This window comes from Fusarium odoratissimum, assembly GCF_000260195.1.
Source record: "Fusarium odoratissimum NRRL 54006 unplaced genomic scaffold supercont1.11, whole genome shotgun sequence".
Taxonomy (NCBI): Eukaryota; Fungi; Ascomycota; class Sordariomycetes; order Hypocreales; family Nectriaceae; genus Fusarium; species Fusarium odoratissimum.
This window is the reverse complement of record NW_022158697.1, coordinates 399,127-418,748: the sequence shown is the minus strand read 5'-3', so window position 1 is coordinate 418,748 and position 19,622 is coordinate 399,127. Positions and strand designations below refer to the sequence as shown.

General features: G+C 48.0%; 8 protein-coding genes across 8 annotated transcripts; 4 read left to right on the top strand and 4 right to left on the bottom strand.

Annotated features, from left to right (window-relative positions):
* Positions 1 to 318: 318 nt before the first annotated feature.
* FOIG_07585 (uncharacterized protein) lies at positions 319 to 1,436 on the top strand (the record flags this gene model as incomplete). The annotated part of the gene is made up of 1 exon (XM_031207164.1): positions 319 to 1,436. The coding sequence occupies one exon, from the start codon at positions 319 to 321 to the stop codon at positions 1,396 to 1,398; it is 1,080 nt and encodes a 359-aa protein (XP_031062697.1). The 3' UTR covers positions 1,399 to 1,436.
* Positions 1,437 to 1,945: 509 nt separating this feature from the next.
* FOIG_07584 (uncharacterized protein) lies at positions 1,946 to 5,851 on the top strand (the record flags this gene model as incomplete). The annotated part of the gene is made up of 2 exons (XM_031207163.1): positions 1,946 to 2,237; positions 2,298 to 5,851. 2 exons carry the CDS (start codon positions 1,946 to 1,948, stop codon positions 5,849 to 5,851), a joined length of 3,846 nt encoding a protein of 1,281 aa, XP_031062696.1.
* Positions 5,852 to 6,376: 525 nt separating this feature from the next.
* Positions 6,377 to 7,397, bottom strand: FOIG_07583 (uncharacterized protein; the record flags this gene model as incomplete). Its single annotated transcript, XM_031207162.1, has 3 exons — positions 6,377 to 6,549; positions 6,615 to 7,310; positions 7,364 to 7,397. 3 exons carry the CDS (start codon positions 7,395 to 7,397, stop codon positions 6,377 to 6,379), a joined length of 903 nt encoding a protein of 300 aa, XP_031062695.1.
* A 528-nt stretch (positions 7,398 to 7,925) lies between these two features.
* On the top strand, positions 7,926 to 9,026 carry FOIG_07582 (uncharacterized protein; the record flags this gene model as incomplete). The annotated part of the gene is made up of 1 exon (XM_031207161.1): positions 7,926 to 9,026. The coding sequence occupies one exon, from the start codon at positions 7,926 to 7,928 to the stop codon at positions 9,024 to 9,026; it is 1,101 nt and encodes a 366-aa protein (XP_031062694.1).
* Positions 9,027 to 9,553: 527 nt separating this feature from the next.
* Positions 9,554 to 11,121, bottom strand: FOIG_07581 (uncharacterized protein). Its single transcript, XM_031207160.1, has 9 exons — positions 11,089 to 11,121; positions 10,873 to 11,041; positions 10,778 to 10,825; positions 10,523 to 10,728; positions 10,431 to 10,468; positions 10,365 to 10,384; positions 10,256 to 10,310; positions 10,146 to 10,211; positions 9,554 to 10,099 (listed from the first exon to the last, which is right to left on the bottom strand). Exons 1-9 carry the CDS (start codon positions 11,113 to 11,115, stop codon positions 9,595 to 9,597), a joined length of 1,134 nt encoding a protein of 377 aa, XP_031062693.1. The 5' UTR covers positions 11,116 to 11,121; the 3' UTR covers positions 9,554 to 9,594.
* A 1,308-nt stretch (positions 11,122 to 12,429) lies between these two features.
* On the bottom strand, positions 12,430 to 14,013 carry FOIG_07580 (uncharacterized protein; the record flags this gene model as incomplete). The annotated part of the gene is made up of 1 exon (XM_031207159.1): positions 12,430 to 14,013. One exon carries the CDS (start codon positions 14,011 to 14,013, stop codon positions 12,430 to 12,432), a length of 1,584 nt encoding a protein of 527 aa, XP_031062692.1.
* Positions 14,014 to 14,727: 714 nt separating this feature from the next.
* Positions 14,728 to 16,249, top strand: FOIG_07579 (uncharacterized protein; the record flags this gene model as incomplete). Its single annotated transcript, XM_031207158.1, has 3 exons — positions 14,728 to 15,540; positions 15,588 to 15,849; positions 15,900 to 16,249. The coding sequence occupies 3 exons, from the start codon at positions 14,728 to 14,730 to the stop codon at positions 16,247 to 16,249; spliced, it is 1,425 nt and encodes a 474-aa protein (XP_031062691.1).
* A 364-nt stretch (positions 16,250 to 16,613) lies between these two features.
* Positions 16,614 to 19,495, bottom strand: FOIG_07578 (uncharacterized protein). The gene is made up of 2 exons (XM_031207157.1): positions 18,114 to 19,495; positions 16,614 to 18,057 (listed from the first exon to the last, which is right to left on the bottom strand). Exons 1-2 carry the CDS (start codon positions 19,432 to 19,434, stop codon positions 16,862 to 16,864), a joined length of 2,517 nt encoding a protein of 838 aa, XP_031062690.1. The 5' UTR covers positions 19,435 to 19,495; the 3' UTR covers positions 16,614 to 16,861.
* Positions 19,496 to 19,622: the final 127 nt, after the last annotated feature.

The following is a 19,622-nucleotide window of genomic DNA, read 5'->3' as shown; positions in this document are numbered from 1 at the left end:
TAAGTTATGTTCAGTTGCACAAAAGGAGAGCCTCAAAATTCGTATAATTAAATGAGTACTAAAAGAAACTTGACAATGTTGGACATTCGACAAATCATCTTTCGGCGGAGGGGGTGTCATGAATTCAGTGCTTAACAGAAGCAAAACCGGGTGCTCGATGGCTGTGTTGAAATGCAAGTTCCAGTGCGGCTGAGCATCTAGCTTGATTTACTAGCAACATCTCAGCACGGCAAGCAACCAAGACTCCAGGCACGATGGCCCTTATAAATAGCCCCCCCTTACATCATCGTGGACTGGTTCAAAGCACATATACCGAGAATGAAGAGCTTCGGCCAAGTCTGGCGCCGACCCAGGAACTCAAGTTCAACGGTGGCGGAATCTGCCCTTACTGAATTTCCAGACGGCGTCAAAATCTGGCACAGTCCTACAGATGCAGAAATCGATATATGCTTTATACATGGCCTGTCAGGCAATCGCGACAAAACTTGGGCTGCCCATGGTCAACACAATCCCTGGCCCGCCGAATTGCTTCCATCCCGACTGGCCAAAGCTCGTCTTCTCACTTACGGATATGATGCGTACGTTGTGAAGAAGTCTGTCTCTTCAACGAACCGGCTGATCGACTACGCCAATAACTTACTACACGACCTCGCCGCTGAACGCGCATCTTCTGGCATTATTAATCGGCCACTTATCTTCATTGTGCACAGCTTTGGCGGTATCGTTTGCAAAACAGCATTGATTATCTCACGCCAGAGTCCCGAGTCTCACCTTGGGCAGATTTACAAGAGCACCAGGGGAATTGCGTTCCTTGGAACTCCGCATCGGGGCTCGTGGGCTGCTGATTGGGCAAAGATACCGGCCTGGGTGCTGGGTCAAGTCAAATCAACGAATCGCAACATATTGGACGTCTTACAGATCAACAACCAATATCTCGAGTTCATCCAAACATCATTCCTATCTATGATACGCGAGCTTCGAGAAACTGGTCGCCCTCTTCAAATCACCTGTTTCTTCGAAGAACTGCCCATGCCCGGAGTCGGTACCATCGTCAGCAAGGAATCAGCCTCGCTCGAGGGCTACAGTGCCTTCAGCATCCACACCAACCACTCTGACATGGTAAAATTTGGCTCAGCCGAGGAAAGCGGGTTCAAGAGGTTACTTGGGGAATTGGTGCGGTGGGATGCCATGCTTGGAACGGGAGACTCAACTGTCAGCCCTGTGGCTGAACTAGAGTCGGATGGAAAAACGCCAAATGTTACCCCATCCCTCCAAACGACAACTGGGCATATTTTCAATGTGAGTGGAGGGACGCAGCATAACAACACGGGAGCAGGGAATCAGTTCTTTGGAAATTTCGATGGGCCGGTCTATTTTGGTTTGCCATCTACTAAGTAGTTAGTTTTATACAGAATTTAGGAGACTTCCTGCGTTGGCCTGTCTTGTTCATGGAGTATTATGTCACATCTCAAGAGGGCACCGCCACCACACTCTTGGGGTTGAAAGTGGTGTTAGTGATCCAATCAGCGAACAGCACTAAGGCAGGCTGTCAACAATATCACAACAGGGCGTCCGCATTGACAACGCATAAAGTAATTGCTTCTGAAAACGGGCAAAGGTGTTCTAGGACTCCAGCTGAAAGACCATGACGCTAAAACAAAGATCAAGAAAAAAACAGGTTTGGTCCATGCTAATAGCTGTCAAGGTCTCAAAGGCTGTTACTCATCGAGATCCACGGGTGCAATGTTTTTCCTACTTTGTTAGCCTAAGTTATAATGCGAATAAAGTACAGTGCAGATTTGGCTTCAGCTCTCGCCCAGAGGCAATTTCAGATAACACATCAAAAACACGTTCAAAAAGCATACCGACTGCTTATAACACCACTCGCTCGCTAGCTGTCAACCGTGCCTTACCGCATATGACGAGACATGTCGTCAGGCGAGGCATGGCGAGTACAGCCTTGATTGAGAGTGGCCCCTCCCCGGAAAAGTCCGGACGTGATGTTATCAGTCGGAAACCAGTGAAAAGCAGTACCAAGTTAGTAGAACAAACGAGCACATTAGTCGACGTATGCAAGAGTGACGACAGCCCAAGAGATGATACTCCCATATCGACTTGGGGAAACGGCTTCAATGTTTCCGGAGGGACTCAGTATAATAATATAGGAAGCGGCAATCAATTCCTCGGTAGTCAATTTCATGGGGATGTAAACTTTGTTGGAGGGAATGGAGATAGCGGTAAGTCAATACGTTCTTGCCTTGCAACCTCTATTCTTGGGTTCTAACCTTCCAACGAAGGGAAAGAGGGACGGAAGGCCCAGGTTCTGAAACGTCTTGCAACTTCACCATACCGCGACCGGAAGGATCGGAATCCATCTGCTGTCCAAGGCACCTGCGAATGGTTTATCTCTCATCATCTCTATCACGAATGGCTGGGTCAAGAAGCTTCAAAGATTCTTTGGGTTTCTGCTGATCCCGGATGTGGAAAATCCGTACTCGTCAAACACCTCATTGACTCAATCATCCAGACTACTGATTCCCGGATCATCTCCTATTTCTTCTTCAAAGATGATTTCACCGATCAAAAGAGCCTCCTAAGCGCGTTCAGTTGCATCCTCCAGCAGCTCTTCTTGCAAGACACTACGCTACTATCGGACGAGATCCTCTTACAATTTGATGCCAACGGCCAATGGATAATAGGGTCATTTGTTGAGCTATGGCAGATCCTGATCAAAGTTGCCGCAAGTAATTCTGATAAAGAAATTATTTGCCTCATTGATGCAGTTGATGAATGCAATGAACATGAGAGGAACCACTTCTTTAAGGCTCTATGCGAGCTCTATGGTTCAAAAAAGAGTCCGAACCTGAAGTTTCTCATCACGAGTCGACCCTACCGAGAAATCGGAATGGGTTTCAAGCCACTGGAGAACTTGAACTTGCCAGTCATCCACCTCAGCGGCGAGAGCGATGCTGAGATGAGAAAGATCGTCAAGGAGATAGATATCGCTATAAGACAAAGGGTCAGTAGTATAGGAGTCCAGCAAAAGCTCACAGATGATGAGCAAGGCATACTGGTCACACGGCTCTTGTGTGTTCGGAATCGAACATATCTCTGGGCCCACCTTACATTGGACTTGATCCAGCGGCAGCTTGACATAAACAAAGAGAAGATTATCGACATTACATCGCATCTCCCTCATAATGTCAACGAGGCCTACGAGAGGATACTGTGCAGAACCTTCAGCACTGAAAAGGCAACCAGGATGCTGCACTTGATCCTTGCCGCAAAGCGCCCCCTTACGTTGGGAGAAATGATCGTTGCCCTCGAGCTTCAGCAGCATCACCGGTCTATTGATGATATCGAGTTGGAGCCCGAGGACCGCTTCCGTGACAAGATAAGAGACATCTGCGGATTGGTTACCGTCAACGAATCACGAATCTTCCTTCTTCATCAGACTGTTAAGGAGTTTCTGATTTCTATGGACCATTCTGAACCCGCAAGCCCCAGCAGTTTAAGCTGGAAACACTCAATACTCGCAAACGACCCTAATATGACTTTGACCAGTGTCTGCGTCTGGTGTCTCCTTCTGAACCACCCAAGGAAGGACCAGTATACTGCAGTCCCACCTCCCTCAACACATACCAAGAAAAACGCGTTTATTAGCTATGCTGCTAAACACTGGGCGAATCATTTCAATCGGCTGTCAGCTCATAACCAGAAGAAGATGACAAGTGTGGCACTAGAGATCTGTGATGCTCGAGGTTCTTGCTTCTTGTCTTGGTTCCCAGTTTATTGGAGAAGTCGGCATGCCCGGGTTGTTGCAGGGTTTACAACCTTGATGGCAGCATCTTATTTTGGACTTGAAGTAGTTGTGAGGCGAATTCTGAAGACTGACTATTCTCAGCTGAACAAAAAGGACGAGACTTACCATAGATCGGCGTTATCTTGGGCAGCGGGCAACGGCCACGATGGTGTTGTGAAGCGTCTAATTCGTGGCTTATCAATCGGCCCGCGAACCTTGAAAATCGTACTTCGGCAAGGGGCCAAAATCAACGAGTTTGATTCAGATAATCGAACTCCCCTTACTTATGCTATATGGAATAGACACCTATCTGTCGTTCGACGCCTGGTCGAAGCTGGCGCGTGGGTTGACGTCCCCGATGTCTTGGGAGGAACACCGACATCGTACGCAGTCACAAGCGGAAATTTCAAAATACAAAATCTGGTGCTACGTGGAGATGTTCCCAGTAACGCAGAGCATAACGAGGGGGAAAAGCTTCTACTGTCCGCATCTAAGTACGGTCATATTCATGTAGTGAGAGTACTTCTAGAAGCAAGGAAAACAAACCTGAATCCAAAGGATGGCTGGGGCTGGACTCCACTAATGTGGGCTATCAATTACAGACATAGCGGAATCATCAAGCTTCTCCTGGAACACAAAGCAGATGTCAATACCAGAGACAAGACTGGGATGACACCCCTTCACTTCGCTACCCGATACGGCCAATTCGAAATAGCAAAGCTCATACTGCAAACCGGTTGCGCTGACGTTAACATACCAGATCTGGCTGGGCTTACCCCTCTTCACCTAGCTGCTCGTTGGAAGCAAGACGATATCGCTCAGCTGATATTAAGGACAGGGATGGCCAATGTTACTGCCAGAGTCAATGACCAAGGCCCTGTATACTCTTGGGTGATTCGATATAATTCTTGCTCGACTCTGAAACTGATGCTTGATCTTTATGATGATCCTTCAAGCTTTCAAGAATGTACAATGGCCATTCTTGAGACTGACTGGGATTGGTCGGACAAGCTGGAGGTCATGGTGAGCTCCAGAAAGGTTGACATGAATGTTTCTGACACTCATGGCGAAACTGTACTACATAAAGCTGTCATTAAACGATCGTACAAGATGATAAGAGAGCTTCTTGCATCAGGAAAGGCGCCTATTAACAGCCGGAACAGCCGTGGGCTAACGCCTCTTGCCCAGGCTTGTTTGATCATGGACCTGGACATAGTTTCTGCTTTCTTGGAAACTGATCTATGGGACTTGAACATTGCTGATTCTTATGGCAATACACCGCTTCATCATGCCATTCAGGCAAGATCTGTTCCTATCACAAGCGCCCTGATCGCAACAGGAAAGGCGGGTGTTGCAATGAAGAATAAGGATGGCCGTACACCACTTTCTTTGGCTTGTTTGGACGGTAATACAGGCTTGGTAAAATATCTCCTCGATAACTCTCAGGCTGATATCAACACTCAGGACATCTATGGGAGAACACCCGTTCATAACTGTATTTGGATGGAAGATGTGGATATGTTGCGCCTGATTCTGCAGACAGGTCGAGCAAAACTCAACGTGGTGGATAAATTCCAGTGTACGCCACTACTGCTTGCAGCTTACCAGAGCAAATGGCATATGGCCAGCCTACTGTTGAACTATAAACAGGCGGTGAACATGAAGGGTCAGAAAGGAAGGACAGTGATATTTTGGGCCATCATACAGGGACAAACAGAAATAGTCAGGCAGCTCATATCTCTGGAGCAAACCAACCTCGCTGTGCGAGATGAGGAAGGATTTACACCATTATCTCACGCAGCTCAACAGGGCAACGAAGAGATAATCCGGGTGTTGCTTGGCAAACCTGGCATTGATGTTGATGCCAAGGATAATGCTGGGATGACTGCGCTTGGACATGCTGCAAAGCAGGGGCACTTGGGGGCTGTTGAGTTGCTTTTGAACGAGGGCAAGGCAAATTCGTGGATAAAAGATAAAGAAGGGAGGACCCCACTGGCTCTGGCCTCGGCCGAGGGGCACTTCAAGGTAGTTCAGAGGATATTATTTTAGGATGGGTATATATGTTGTGACAGCGAAAAACTACTTGTGAGATATAATCCCAGCCTAGAAAGGTGCTACCAAATCATGTTGATGCGAATATTACTAAAAGTTTCTGTTTTACCAAGAATGAGGCCAAATAACAGGCATTCTTGGACACGAATCTAGACGCTTCCGTTTCCTTTCCTATCTGTCGGCTTAAACCAATGCCAATTTAACCTAAGCGCGCCTGAGCTTATCCTTAGTCTGGGTGCCAGGAAGTGCCTGAGAAATGTAGGCTGCTATGCCTGGTTTCGACCTCTGGCAATCATAAAAGTACGACGACCCTACATCTGTTAGTATCAAGGAATACTCTGGATCAAGCAGAGATATATGAACCAGCTTCTAGAAGTAGACAGAATATAAAACCCAATTATTAGAAGTACCTTTCTTACAGGTTTCTATGTATCTTTCTTGTAGCAGGACTAAATTTATAAGTTGTTCTTGATTTAATTAGTATTCCTTACGCTAAGATCGCTTTGGTTATACCACCCACAGCTAAATACTTATCTTAAGCTTAAGCCTGTCTCCCGCCACAATCCACTCTTTTTTCTCCATTAGTTCAGGGAGATCCCATGTGACATTGACGTATCGGCCAGCCAGCCAATCTCTCTTCTCAGAAGTCAAGTAAACAATAGAGTCACCTGCCAGTTCTGGTTTATCGGCAAACGCTAAAATGCACTGTCAGTAGTATGTTGTTGACCAGCTGGACATGAAGAGAGCTCAAAGAACTTACCTTTACTTAATTCTGGAGATTGAGGCCACTGTTGTAACACCATCTCGGTGGCTACACTACCTGGGTGTATGGAGTATACCAATAACCCCTTGTCTCCATACTCCGTGGTAGCAAATTCGGCCAATCGTAGAGTGGCCAGCTTGCTGATCTGATATCCACTCAAGGTCGGCGAGACGCAATGCGCGCCAATGCTACTGACGATGATGGTCTTTTTACCATCGCAACTGAGCAATAATGGAATGAACGCCCGCAAGATCAAATAGAGTCCGTTGGAGTTGATGGCAAAGTTGCGCGCCCACCCTTCGGGATCACTGTCGGCAATCTTCCCATCGCCAGCGAGGATTCCAGCGCTATTGACCACAATGTCTAGACGACCAAATTCAGAGCGGATCTTGGCAGCGGCGCCATCAACACTGACAGGATCTGACACGTCCATGTTAAGTTCCAGAATCCTTGGTCGTTTGCGACCTGCTTTGGTTGCAGCGTCAACAATCGAGGCCGAGGAAGCAGAAAGGTCAGAGCGTGCTCCGATAGCGATCTGAGATGCGCCTGCTTTGGCAAACGAAATAGCCATGGCGAGGCCGAGCCCTCGACTTGCCCCGGTGATGAGGACTGTCACACCGTCGAAATCGAAGTTGGATGGCGAAATGGCGGCGTATGTATCATTGTGTATCTCAGTGCTAATGTAACCGTCGACTGCTGAGAACTTAGAACTCTTGAGTCGTTCCGCCTTTGTATGTAGGGATTACCAGGGCCCTGGGTGTCTCTTCCTGACGAGAGCATCTTTCTCGAAATATTGAACAAAGGAATCTAATATTAAGACTTTGTAATGAGGCAAAGCAGAAGATGAAACAATCGTTGTGTAACTGAAATCCAATCACTGAAAATTTTGATTGTAACTTTATATCTTAATATATCTCCCAAGACGGGAATCCGGGCATTACGAGCTGCCCGTCATAATATCCCATAAGGTTAGGTCAAAGGTACCACGCGGTGAATCGGGTTTAAAGCCGTGTTTTAGTCTGATCCGCTCCGCTATACATGCGCCCAAGGAACCCAAGTTGGCTGTGATTCACCGGAGCTCCGCCAAAAGTCCGCTTGTCGGACTCTGGGTGTTTGTGGAGTGAGTATCGACCAGCGGAGAGGGAATCGACTTGCGGAGGGTGATGTGTCTTGTTGAAACTGCGGACTTTTATTAGCCGATGTAGATCATCTATAATCTATTGAAAAAGTCGAAACTTTCTTTCTAGCTATTTCTCAGGCAAATCGAGCATCTTCAATTACTTATTGAATAACTGATTATACACAATCATGACCAACATACCTACAAAAAGTACCGCCCTCTACGCCAATAAAGAGGGCAAAGTCGTTATTCACGACCTTCCTTTCCCAAACCCTCAAAAAGGAGAGATTCTCATCAAAGTATTATACTCAGGCGTTAATCTGTCTGATGTGCGAACCATCGAATTCTTTGGCCTTAGAAACTATGCTCTCGGCGGTGAATTTTGTGGCGAGGTTCTCGAGTCTTCAAGCCTCACCTCCACGCCCTTCAAAGCTGGCGATATCGTAGCTGGTATAGTGGCTGCAGGCAAGTTTCGGGATTCCCGCCATGCTGCGCACCAGGAGTACATCACAGTCGACCCCGACTGGGTTTTCAAGGTGCCTGAAAACTTGCCCCCTCAAGCTGCTGCTGGTCTTTCCATTGTTGTGCAGACGGCCAGCAATGCGCTCTTCAATCATCTTCGACTTCCACTTCCGCCAAGTGTTGCAGAAGGTACTATTGATAAGGGCGCTTCTTGTCCAGAGGGTACCCTGGTCATTTGGGGCGGTGCAACGGGCGTTGGCATGGCTGCCATTCAGCTTGGACGGGCTAGCCGAGTATCTTCGATCGTGGCAATCGCCTCAGCTAAGCGGCATGACTTCCTGAAGTCCCTAGGTGCGACTTATTGCTTCGATTACCACGACCCAGGCGTTATCGAAAAGGTTAAACAAGCCCTGCAAGGAACGAAAGGAGTAATCTGGGGTCTCGATGCACTTGGAAGTGTTGAGAACCCTGTATCACAAGAAGTCCTCAAAAGCGCCATCCCACCTCACGACGAAGTCCGCCTGGCCACAGTACTACTAGCCCCTCACGAGGGGTTTGAAGCTGTCTTGGGTAGTCGACAATTTCATGTTGAATTTAGTCTACCGGATGGCACCACACTGAGCTTCCCTAAGGACGAGGCCCTTGCCGACAGGCACTGGAGAGGTTTTCGCTGGGTTATTGACAATTACGGTGGTGGTTATAAACCGACACCCGTTAGAGTCTTTGAAGGATCGGGTAAAGACGCCATTGGTGAGCTTCATAAGATGTGGCATATGAGTAATTTTGGAAAGGTAGTGCTTAAGCACCCCTTGCATCAAGAATCATAGAGAATTCTTAATCCTAGTTGTCTTCATAAAAGCTCTATCTAGCTATAGGTATCATCAGTTCGTCATATTCCGATCAGTCTAGCTCTCTTGTCGATGATGCAGGAGAACAGTCAATAAACCTGAGGGATGCAACAACCAAATCTCGCCCAGCCTTAACATCAAAGTCGCTCTTTTGGCTGAACCATGTATCACTTTGATGGCAAAGCAAGACCGTTAATTCTTAGAACCCGACTTCCAATTCTCCTATCAGATGCAATACTGTAGAACATAGACACATCAACTCTGGCCTCTTCTGAGAAACAAGAGCTGATCCCTTATTTTCTTTTCGAAGTCGGCGCTTGGCCGCTATCATCCTGTCAAATTCAAAGATGCGTCGCTTCCGAGGGGTTTGGGGAAGAACGTCATTTGCGGTCGCTCACGTCTTTTATTTCTAGAGGGTTCATTATAGCCCTCGAACCCCACGCTGCTGGCGAAAGCAAATGATGTTGATCACGCGACTTCCGTCGTCAATGGCAAGCAACTTGAACTCTAATTATGCATTAATGACTTTATTATAGCTTCATCATGGTTAAACTGGAGATTCTGCATGTACCGAAGCTTTCGAAGCTCCGTTTCGGTCTCCGTACCATGACCTCCCATCATAAGTATTCACATCATGACTGACCTGATAGGACTTCGACACCACAATATCAGCCATCCTCACAGTCTTGGAAACAATCGATTCCTGACTCCCCCTAACACTCGGTTTTGATCCCTCATTAATACTCGGCGTAAGTTCATACGGCCCCGAAATATCCTGCGTAAGCGTCCTATTACCGCCCCTCGTCCCATGAGTCGTCGTCCGATAAGACGAAGTAATCTCACTCGGAGCATTACCATTCCAAAAAGACTTCGAGAAGATCGGTCGAAGAATGGGGATGTTGACGGTAAGGATTCCAACGATGGTTTCTCGAACGCCCCATGCGTTGATGGTTAGTGCAGATGGGTTTGCGGAGAGCGTGAGGACGACGCGGATTATAGCCGCTGCGATGACGAATGCTCCTGAGGAGAGGAGGAGACCGATGACGAGTTTCCTGGCGATATTAGAGGGGGATTTTGGGGAGCGGAGGGGAGACGGACTTGCGGAATGGGACTTGAAGTTTCCACAGGAGAGGCATTGGAATTCCGAGGATGAGAGCATCGGTACTAGAGAGTTAGAAATGCTTATAGAAGTGAGAGGGTTGACGTACAGGACGTTTAGAACTGTTGTTACAAGAAAGTTCTGCATTTTGAAGGAGCATTTCTCTGTGAGAGCTGTCAGCTTACTTAGTCACTATCATGTAGCTCAGTACGACAAACCTCCAGGATCAGGCACAACCCTGTATACCGTCAGCTCAACTCATCAACATCGATCTATAAACTTACTGCCAGTTCTTCTGCGTAGGAAAACAACCAAAAGTAATCTGCACACAATCAGCTCTGCACTCAAACCGAAACTCAACGGAGAGATTGCTTACTGTGAGGAAGACAGCAAGGTACGACACAGCACACAGCACCGACACAGTCTTGACAAACATGTTATGCCATGTCCCGATCGTCATTCTCGAAAAGAAGCATAGCATTGTCCCCTTGAGAGACCAAATAAGCGCTGTGTATGCGTACCAAGCTGCAAGTTCGAGTTTAGAACCCGTTTCGTATTCGTGGATCTCATCTTTCGTCAGAGCTTTCTGATGTGAGTTTGCAATTCTTTGTAAGGGATCGGGAGCACTGACTGTGTGTCTTTGCGGCGACGCCAGCTTCGATGTTGGTGCCGAGGTAGTCTGTAGAGTTAGACAGGAGATGGGAGATGTAAGTCATGGGGTCTTACAGATCAGATGTACGGTGAATGCATCGACAGCGTAGAATATGAGAACAAGAACAGAAAAGAAATCATCGCCTTGTAAGCCCCTCCATCCAACAGTCTTGAAACGGACCGCAAAACGTGAGAAAAGGATGAGCGTGCCAAAGACATAAAGCGTCCACGACTCAATAATGAACTAACGAGGTCAGTCTGCTGTGACAGTAGTGACCGAATTTAACATACCGACGGCCTATCTTCAATCTGAGGCATATTTTAAAACAAAACTGACAAAAGCAGAACAGAGCAGGGTGACAACCGAACATGCAGGGAACACCTCCATCTTTATTGCAGAAGCTAAAGCTGCATGAACCATAGGCTAACACAAATGCCCCTATCACATCGGATCCAAGCGGCTTTGAAGATTTACGGCTGCATATGACTAGACCCCGGAAGGGAATAGGGCTGACACTCGAACCTGAGATAGATTTGTTTCACCCACTGTTCTGTACGCAGGATGAACCGTGTAATACTTGATTTAGACAGCATTTCTGTACTGTTTCTCTTAAATTAAAGGCTTATTCTTAATAGATATCTTCCGAAACAGTACTTGTTTCACGAGTGAAGGAAACAAATTCCTTACGATTTTGAAGTGCCGATCTCTTTCGGGATTGGCGAGTCATGGGTCTCCGCTCGGGAATCTAGATCGCGGGAGAAAGCGGAGAATAATACGATCGATTCATGATGATCGATCACTTTGACTCGATAAGCTTCTCAATTGAGTTATCTTCGCATGATCGACATACTCGAATGGGTAATCACGAGAATTCTTGCTAAACTTCTTTGCCTCATTGAACAATTGACTTCACTAACCCCATGATCTTTACATATAATGCAATTCACCACCGCGAGGCCTGCAAAAACTGTCTCGTCAAGAGTCACCCAGATCTTGACTCGACCATCCTGACACTTTCACCTCATAGCCAAACTCTAGATAAATTGCACCACGTTTCATATGCAGACCGTCTTGAACTCAATTGGTCCCCTTTCAGCCGCTGAGAAGTGGCCTTGGTCTAGACCGATGGATCTTTAATTTTCTTTGGGGGTTGTGGCTTGACTAGCTGGTTAGACAACCCGCCTTTGCCGAGCGGTGATGCGGGAGGCGGGCCGATGACGGATTTACGTACGGATGGTTTGTATTTGTGGCGATGCATCTGGAGGGAGGAGATTTGCGGATCGGGGAAAGAAATTATTTTCCTTCCCAGAGTAGGTAGAGAAAGTCCTTTCAGATTAGATGGCTTAGTTCTCCAACACTGCTCTAGTCAAGGGGCCTCAGTCCAGCTAGCAGGATTCAATAATTAACAATTAAGGATAATTCAACTGTAAGAAACGCGGCTTTATTTAATCTCTGAATCATAGACATGTTGCGATGATTTGATAAGGAGTAAATCCCAGTGAAGTGTATTACTCATGCAATACAAGTAAGGTTAAAATATACCTCATCAGTTTGAATGCGTCTTAGCTTCAAAGCCATGACAAAAGAATTTCGTAGACCTTCATGCAATATATAGACCCTAAACAGTCAGCTCACCATCCAGGAACCAACTCAACATTCAACTTCCACCCCGAAAGAATCTTAAACAGCGTCAACGCAAAATCATCACCTATCTCCCTTCCCTCATCCGACCCATTCTGCAAGTCGACAGGAGTAAACCTATACCGTCCAACAAGACTAGCAACAAAACACGACACTTGATCTCTAGCATACTGCTCGCCGACGCAACGCCGCGGACCACCGCCAAACGTCAGAAACGAGTACGCGTGGTCCGCTCCGCCGCTGGGATTATCCAGCCATCGCGATGGATTGAACACCCGCGCATCAGGCCCCCAGTGCGCAGGGTCACGGTTCAGCGCCCACGGCGAAAAGACAATCTTTGTTCCTTTGCGCATTCGCTCTCCTGCAAGAGTGATATCCTGAATTGCCTCGCGCCAGAGGAGGGTGTTGATGGAGTGGTATCGCAGCACCTCGTTCGTAACAGCGTTGAGATATTTCAGGCTGTGCAGTTGAGACTGGCTAACTTCTGATCGAGACGAGACTATGTGCTCCCTGATCTCTGCTCGGAGACGGTCTTGAATATCGGGGTGTCTGGAGAGCAGGTGGATGGCCCAGCATGTAGAACCAGCCACGGTTTCTGTCGCAGCGGCAAAGAAGTGAACAGTCTGCTCAACCAGGTCCTGATGCGAGAAGTGTCCAGTCTGCATCAGCAACGTGAGCATATCAGGATCCGGGCTTCCCATATATTTCTCAATATTCCGCTCGTGGTCTGTTGTTATATCCTCGGCCGTAGCACGGACTAAAGCCATGATACTGTCGATTGTCTTGACCGCTCGCAGAGGCAGCTTCAGCGCGATCTGAGGTCCGATGAGGGAGGCAGCACGGAGGGTAGTCTGGCCTCGCTTCGTGGTCTTGAACATCTCAATGTAGGCTTTGCCAAAGCGAACCTTTGGATCTGAAGAGCCTTTAGTGCTCTGCCCTGATGTGACTCTCTGGAGGGTCTGGAACTCGGTGCTGAAGCCGAAACGACCGATAATGTCGATACTTGCCGCAGAGACCAGTTCTATGATGCCCACAACGCCGTGTGGGGTAAATGGCCCCTTCTTTATGTGTTGCGGGAGTAATTCAATGGCGTCGATGGCCAAGGTCCAGATAATAGGGAACCACTTCTTCATCTGAGCAGGACTAAACACTGGATTAAACCTCTTGCGAGCCTGTCTATGTTGATCTCCCTCCTGGATGAGCAGCCCATGGCCAGCAATGTTATTCGCCAGAATCCACTGAAGCTCAGGCTTGATAGTCTTGTAAGCATTCGAGGATAGCAACTCCTGCGCGGCTTCAGGGGAGGCGACGTAGATGCGCTCCTGGTTGAAGACTCCCATGTACCTGATGAGTCCCTGGTGCGGGAGCTCATCCATCCATGTTTCTATCTCGGAGACTTTGGGCTCGTGTATGAGGCGGAATAGAAGGGGGCCTTGCTTGGGAGAGGGGAGATGCTTGAGGGGGCTGAAAAGGGGTTTGATAAAGAGGCGGTTGATGTAGTGTAATACTGTAGCTACTATAGCGAGAATGGGGAATATCCATGATGGTTTAGTGAGGTATGTTGACAGTGACATTGTAGAGGAGCAGACTAGGCGTAGTATTGGTGCTGGGTTCTCTCCTTGGGGTAGTCAGGATATCAGCAGTGAGAGGAAGTGAACACGTCATATTATGTAGATTTATATGGAGGACGTGATCAAACACCAGGACGGATTTGCCGAGAGTCGGACATCTTCCTTCAGATCTGCATCATCCAAGTCTGTCACTGACCAGCATCTGGGATTAGTAAAGGTTGAGTAAGTGTCTCAAAGAACTTGTAGTTCGACTTATAAACGGCCACCTGCATGACTACTACGATGAATTTGGTCACAATAACCTAAAAAGTCCAGCTGAAATAACATTCACTTGTTGATCAGAGGCAAAGCCGCCCCCTGATGTCATTGAATATGCTTGATTTTACAAAAGCGACAAGATCTTCAGCCCGGAGGTTCGCCGAGTTGCGATTCCATCCACGAAAGAGAGATGGTGCATTATCCCATAGGGCCAGTACTAAACCGCTCATGAAACTCTTGGTCGAGGTTACATCTCGCTTATGACCCCAGATTACGGGAGTTGTCGGTTCCCCATGAAAGGGTAGTCCCTAGCGCTGTAACTCGGGAAATCCGGGGTATCTGGGCAGCTTAAAGAGTCATGTACAAATACGTTAACTTTGAGGCTATTATCTGATTAATATCAAACTGTTATTCATCAACTCCCAACTCCACTGTTCTCGCTTCACATTACATATCAACATGCACAACCAAAATACCAACGATATTGAGAACTCCATCTCCCTCGATGACTCTCAAAGTCCACCCTCCATCCCCAATGGCCTCAAAGAAGAGGACAGACCAGTAAACTGGCCCTCCTCCAAAAAATGGTCCATTGTAGTCAGCACCTCTCTCGCAACCTTTGTCGTCTCCTTCGGCAGCAGCGTCTATTCAGCTGCCATCCCACACATCCAAGCCCGATTCACCGTCTCACCCGACACCGCCCTACTAGGCATCACACTCTACGTTATCGGCTTCGCCCTTGGTCCGATGGCATGGGGTCCCGCGTCGGAACTGTACGGTAAGCGACGACCCCTGTTTCTCGGCTACGCCATCTTCTGCATCTGCCAACTCCCTTGTGCGCTCGCGCAGAACATGCCTCTGCTCTTGACGTTCCGATTCCTCTCCGGTCTAGCTGGTTCTTCGAGCCTGGCGATTCTGGGGGGTATGTATGTCGACTTCCTCAGCAGACCTGCGGAGCGAGGAATTTCCACGGCGGTTTTCAGCGTCGCGACTTTTTGCGGACCGACTGTTGGACCTATTGTTGGAAATCTTGCGACGCTCAAGCTAGGCTGGCGATGGACGGCGTGGCTCACTCTGATAGGAGGTCTCGTCTTTGGGAGCGTTGCGTTTCTGCTGACTCCTGAAACGTCCGAGGTGGTGATACTGCGCCAAAGATCTAAGGGGAATACCTCGGTTACCCCATCTCGGATATATCGTCCAGAACGGGGTATATCGATATTCCTGCAGAGCTACCTCACAAAGCCTGTCAGGATGTTTGTGCGTGAGCCAATAGTAAGTCAGCTATCCCAGCATTCGGAAACCTTATTGATGATCTGCAGCTCATCTTCTTCACCATCTACATGAGTCTCGCCTATGGAATCATATATCTCACGTTTACTATGTACCCTCTTGCATTTGTCACAGTTCGCGGATGGTCCCGTATGGACGGAAGTCTTCCGTTTGTCGGGATGACCATAGGGGTGATCCTGGCGTGCATAGGGATTGCTCTGCACAGCATCTACTACATCCAGCAGAGCCGAGTTCATGTGCCGGAACGACGTCTGCCGCCCATGATTGCCGGTTCCATCCTCCTATCCGCAGGTATTCACTCCAAGACGCCCTGTTTTAAATCACCCTCTTACATATTCCAGGCATATTCTGGTTTGGCTGGACCTCAAGCAGGTCAGTCAATTGGCTGGCACAAGCTGCTGCCGGGGTCCTCCTTGGCAGCGGTTCCATCCTGGTCTTGATGTCTGGCGTGGTCTACCTGATTGAGGTATATCTCGTGCACGCCAATAGTGCCCTGGCCATTAATAATTTCCTACGTTGTGTGATAGCGGCTACGTTTCCTTTGTATGCTACAGACTTGTTAGTGGATGCGGGGCTGGGTGTTGGTGGCTCGGTTATTGGCTCCATCTGTCTCGCCCTCTCACCTGTTGCTTTTCTTTTCTGGCGATATGGTCGCACTATCAGACAGTGGTCAAAGTTTACAGAGGATTGAATGTACTCCAAGTTCTCTGCTTGTAAAATCACGTGAAATAGAGTATTAATGATTGCTTAGCTCGCATGCCCCAGGTCGAGCGAGGGTATGGTGTCTTGGCGCTTTGAGGAGTCATGGACAAGCACAGTAGTTTGATGAGGAGAGTTGAGCAATTCTATGAGAGCCTTTGTCATTTCGGGCACCGTCAGACTGCAATTTGGGGGTCGCCAGTTTCTCACCACCTGGCGAGGCAGACTTTGCAATCAGGCTCTCAGTGAGGCTCACTCTGCAGCCCAAGCCACCAACGTAAACCTGGTCCCCCATCAGCCGATCTGGGAAAATATTGCTTACTTTCTGTTGTATTATCTATAACAGTTTCGTATTTCGAGAAATCTAATTACTAAGGCGTGGTTAGTATGCATCATGTAGATAATTCAGCCATAAATACTAATGTATTTCTAATTTTTGACACCTGCACGCTTCTACTGTAGAAAACCAGAGACATCCATTCGTATATTCCCATCACTGTCTGTATATCACAGCCTTTCCTTATGCCCCCGAATATCCATAAAGTAAATGTGCCTGGCCAAAGAACCTAACTTTGTTTCTCTGAGCATGTCATGGCTAGAATCTTTATTCATTCCTCCACTTAACCAAGAAGTCGAGAAACTCATCAAAATTCGCTCTATCACCAACCCAGAAATCAACACGTCGACCATTCATTATCTGCTCTAACTCCAACTTCTTTCTCAACTCCTCTATCGTTAATCCCCTCTGATTACTACAATTATTCCCGAATACTATAAGTGAAACCCCAGAAAGGGTAGGCTGACTCATTAGCATGAGAATCTGTCGACGAACGTGAGGTAAAAGCTCTGTATCTCCTGTGTCCACTACAAACATGACGCCGTCGACTCCTCGAGAGTATTTTCCCCAGTTCAGTCGCCACTCAACATCTTCACTAAGATCCCAGATCTTCGCGATGACCCCGTTTCGTTGTATACGTGTGGTGCTGAACCCGACGGTGGACATTGAGGCCGTGGCTGAATCATGGTGTGTGATGCCACGGAGAAGATCTGATTTACCGCAACCTGGTAGTCCGACCATTGTGAATTGCATTTCGGAATGGCTGAAAAGCCTCGACACCCAATCATATGCTTGCTTTATAATTTTCTTCTGGGCCCTTGAAGCTCGGTTCTCGCGGTGTCTTTGAGCCGTTACGCCCCTGACTCGGGAATGTGTGCTCGGAGGATCCTGATCTGAAACCGTCTTCCGACCTGACGCCGCCTCAATTTCATCAAGTGTCGGCAGGCCTCCAGCTCCTTTCAGATAGTTGACATGTTCTATCATACTCATCGGAGTACCAAACATAGCTGTCCAATCATCGGTCCATGTAGGGGAGCGAATGAGGTCAATGTTTCGCCCGGTACACATTATTAGATTTGTAAGGAAGTCGGCGAGATGGTTTCTGGAATACTTCGATAGGAACTTATTCCCTTTGTCGGTATGCTTCATAAAGCCCTGTAGCATGGCTGTTACTTGTAGTCCCTCAGTTGACTGAGATATCACTACTGGATCCAAAGCTTTTCGCGCAAGACTAACTGCCAGGTGATGTTCGTCACTGAAATAGTAGTGCTTGGCAAGATTTGCTAGCTGCCCAAACGGCGATGCTATCTTGACTTCCAGTTTCTTCTGATTCTGAATATCCTGGAAGATATCCACAAGAGGTTGTATCAATACGTCATCTGATGTGGCAGCCATGATGTGGCCATAGGCGGTGCGGTTGTTGATATTCACGACCCAAGCACCGGAGTCTCCTCGTTGCAGTTCTTGTATGATAGTCAGAGTCTCACTCATATATTGGCAGGAATTTCAAGTAACTTACTGCATCCCAAAGCTGGCTTATGTTTTGCTTTCCAAGGTCGTATCCAGACCCCTGAAGGCAGCATCAAATCGGCCGGCCTCTTTGTAAGGTCAAGCTTGTTCAATCCGCCTCGCCCTCCACAAACAAGAACTTCGCAGGCCTCTGGCTCCGAAGCGGCACGGCTCAAAAAGACCACGTCATTCAGAATGTCCTCGAGAGGCTGTTCACCCAGCGTCACTAGTCTCTCATCAATGCAGTTTGGCGGAACTAGCTGATCGGCCAATCGCAATAAGGACCAATCAGTTCCAGTGTGTAGGATTTTGCCTAAGGGACCAGCATCAGATCTATCAGAAGCCGTACTAGCGGTAGCCTTGTCATCCAGTAGTTGCTCAGTTGGTCTTTTGTGGGTATGGACCGTGTCTACCACGAGCGGCGGAGGAATATCATCCCCGTATTCGTCTTCATCAAGTTTGGCGTCGAGCATAGAGAAGAAGCTCTTGATCCGATGTGAAGCATCGACTGTGTCATTAGAACGGTGGCTGGTGGTGAGAGCCAAATACTCATCGCTGCTTTCGATAACGCCGCCGATAGTACTGATTCGGCGGTTATTCCCCGTACCGATGGCGACTAGTGCACCGCAAAGAGTGCCTGGATTGGCGTTCAGTGTCTCAACCTCGATGCCCTCGTCTGCCAGGAATCCGATCTGCTGTACAACATAGCATACAGGCATAGGAGGGCGATATCTTACGCGAAACAATGCCGCATGCAAAAACATCACCTCTCCCTCGTCGTACAGTCCTGTGAATTGAATGAAAGGGACAGGGAGATCCTGACTTTCTCTACCCATTTTAGAGGCCAACGCGCGCTGGGGCATCAGCATTCTGCTGATCTTACGGAAATGACCCAAGGGATTCTTCTCTGGAGGTGCATTGCGGAGATAGTCGATGTATTTCTCGTATTGCGTCTCAGCCTCGCCATCAGGGAACTCGTCGACTGTTATAACTTGAAGATCATGAACAGAAGTACGTTCAACTCCAAACAGGCGGAGTAGCTTATTGCCACGCTTTACCTGTACGGTCCTTTTTGCTTTTGGAACCGGATGACTTTTCCCTTCTGTGGAATAATTCGTATCCGTCGCAACATCATCGGGGGGGTTCGATGATTGACTTTTCTTGGCGCCGTTAGATAGCCGAAAAAAACGGGGGATCTTGGATCCTGATGGTGAAGTCGTGCTCCTCTGAGCTGATCGCGAAAGCTGAGGAGCGACTGGATCCTGTTCTAAGGAAAACTCTGTTCCCGCGTCTGCAATTCCACCATCTTGGTGCGTGTGATGAGGCAGCATGACTTAGCGAAAAGTCAGTTTGCCTACTATTTGAATTCGCAAACGGTCGCTGAGATGAGGGGAATTGAAAACAAGGCTGCAGGACAAGGCGTTGTGAGATCAAACGGCACCGCCACCGCCATATATGTACGTCTCATGTGACCCCCATGCATAATACCAGAGCCTGATCTTCTACCACCGCCTTTATT